This window comes from Nicotiana attenuata, unplaced genomic scaffold, assembly GCF_001879085.1.
Source record: "Nicotiana attenuata strain UT unplaced genomic scaffold, NIATTr2, whole genome shotgun sequence".
Classification (NCBI taxonomy): domain Eukaryota; kingdom Viridiplantae; phylum Streptophyta; class Magnoliopsida; order Solanales; family Solanaceae; genus Nicotiana; species Nicotiana attenuata.
In genome coordinates, this window is record NW_017673624.1 from 72,077 (window position 1) to 73,502 (window position 1,426).

A 1,426-nucleotide genomic window follows, 5' to 3' on the forward strand; every position below is an offset into this window, starting at 1 on the left:
GGAAAAGATTTCATCACATCTAAATACTAGTACTAAGTACTCCTCTGTTTCAATTTAAGTGAATCTATTTCCTTTTTGGTCCGTTCCAAAAAGAATGAACTCTTTCTAAATTTGGTAATAACTTAGCTTAAACTTACAATTCTACCCTTAATGAGAAGCTTTTATAACTACACAAATACTCTGGGCCATTTTTGACTTGTTTAGGACCACAAATTCCAAAAGTCTTCATTTTTGCTTAAACTCCGTGCCCAATCAAACAAGTTCACATAAATTGGGAGGGAGTACTATTTTCTTTTTGAAAATTACAAAAATACCTCAAAAAGAAAAAGAAAAAAAAAACTTCCACGAAAACAGAAATTTATACATGCAATAAGCATATACAATCTTCATAGTGCTCCAAATCTTCGTTCTTTATTGCATTGATGGCCATCATCCACATGCATGAATTCTCAATATTTGCATCAATTAGGAGTAGGAGAAGCCTGCCGCCTCAAATCCCTGTAGAATTTTGAAATGAAATTTTCAGCAGCCTCATCAACATGGCTATCATCTTCAACGTCTCTCAGTGGAAAAGGCGAGTCAGTAATCCTCAGTTGCCTCACCGTCGGAGTTCTCCCAAATCCCGGCAAATCATTAGCCGGCGATGCATTTGCGTTCTGAAGCATCTCCAAAGCCTTCACAACAGCCGCATTCATCATAAAAATGTCGTCGTCAGCGGTGGCCGGCGCGTGAAAGTGGTGCGCGTGGTGCTTTCTGCGCTTGTTGAAGTTGAATGGAAGGTGAAAAGTTGGGTAAGCTGGGCTGTTACTGCAACTGAATTCATACTCATCGGGTGGAGCGTGTGAGAGATCTCCCACGTGCGAAGTGGCAGAAGATGAGGAATTAGTCCATTGATGGGTCATGTGGTGGAACATAAGATTATGAATTGCGGCTTTGCTAGCAATTTTGCCACGCTTCATAAATAAGTTGAGATCGAGCATAAATTTTCTCTTTGAAATGCCTTTTTTCAGCATGAAGAAAGCTACTCGTACAATGTTCCAGAATTTCTTTGCTATAATTGGCGAATTTTGATCCATTTTTTGTTTAAGGATTCGGTTCGATAAAGCTAGAATTTGTAATAGATTTGATGCTTTGAAAGAGAAGGAGATATATGGGAAAAGAAATGTTTTTGATTTGTTGGAATGGAAAATGTGTGAATGTATGAGAGGGTATTTATAGGTCTTTCGTGGAGGAAGAGGACGCCCTGAAGTACTTGAATTTCACCGATAAGGGTTGTGAGGTAGTGGTAAGTGCTCCTTCCATCTTAAACAGAGGTCTCGGGTTCGAGTCCTTGAATTTCGAGTCGCCTTTACTAAGGAGTGTTAAGATCGAAAAAAGTCCGGTGTCATGCGGAAGCTAGTAAAGCAAACCGTCAACGACGATAAAT

At 39.5% G+C, this 1,426-nt stretch overlaps 1 protein-coding gene across 1 annotated transcript; it reads right to left on the bottom strand.

The window, feature by feature from the left end:
• Window positions 1–266: 266 nt before the first annotated feature.
• Window positions 267–1,178, bottom strand: LOC109216883. Its single transcript, XM_019381104.1, has one exon. The coding sequence runs from the start codon at window positions 1,074–1,076 to the stop codon at window positions 462–464; it is 615 nt and encodes a 204-aa protein (XP_019236649.1). The 5' UTR covers window positions 1,077–1,178; the 3' UTR covers window positions 267–461.
• Window positions 1,179–1,426: the final 248 nt, after the last annotated feature.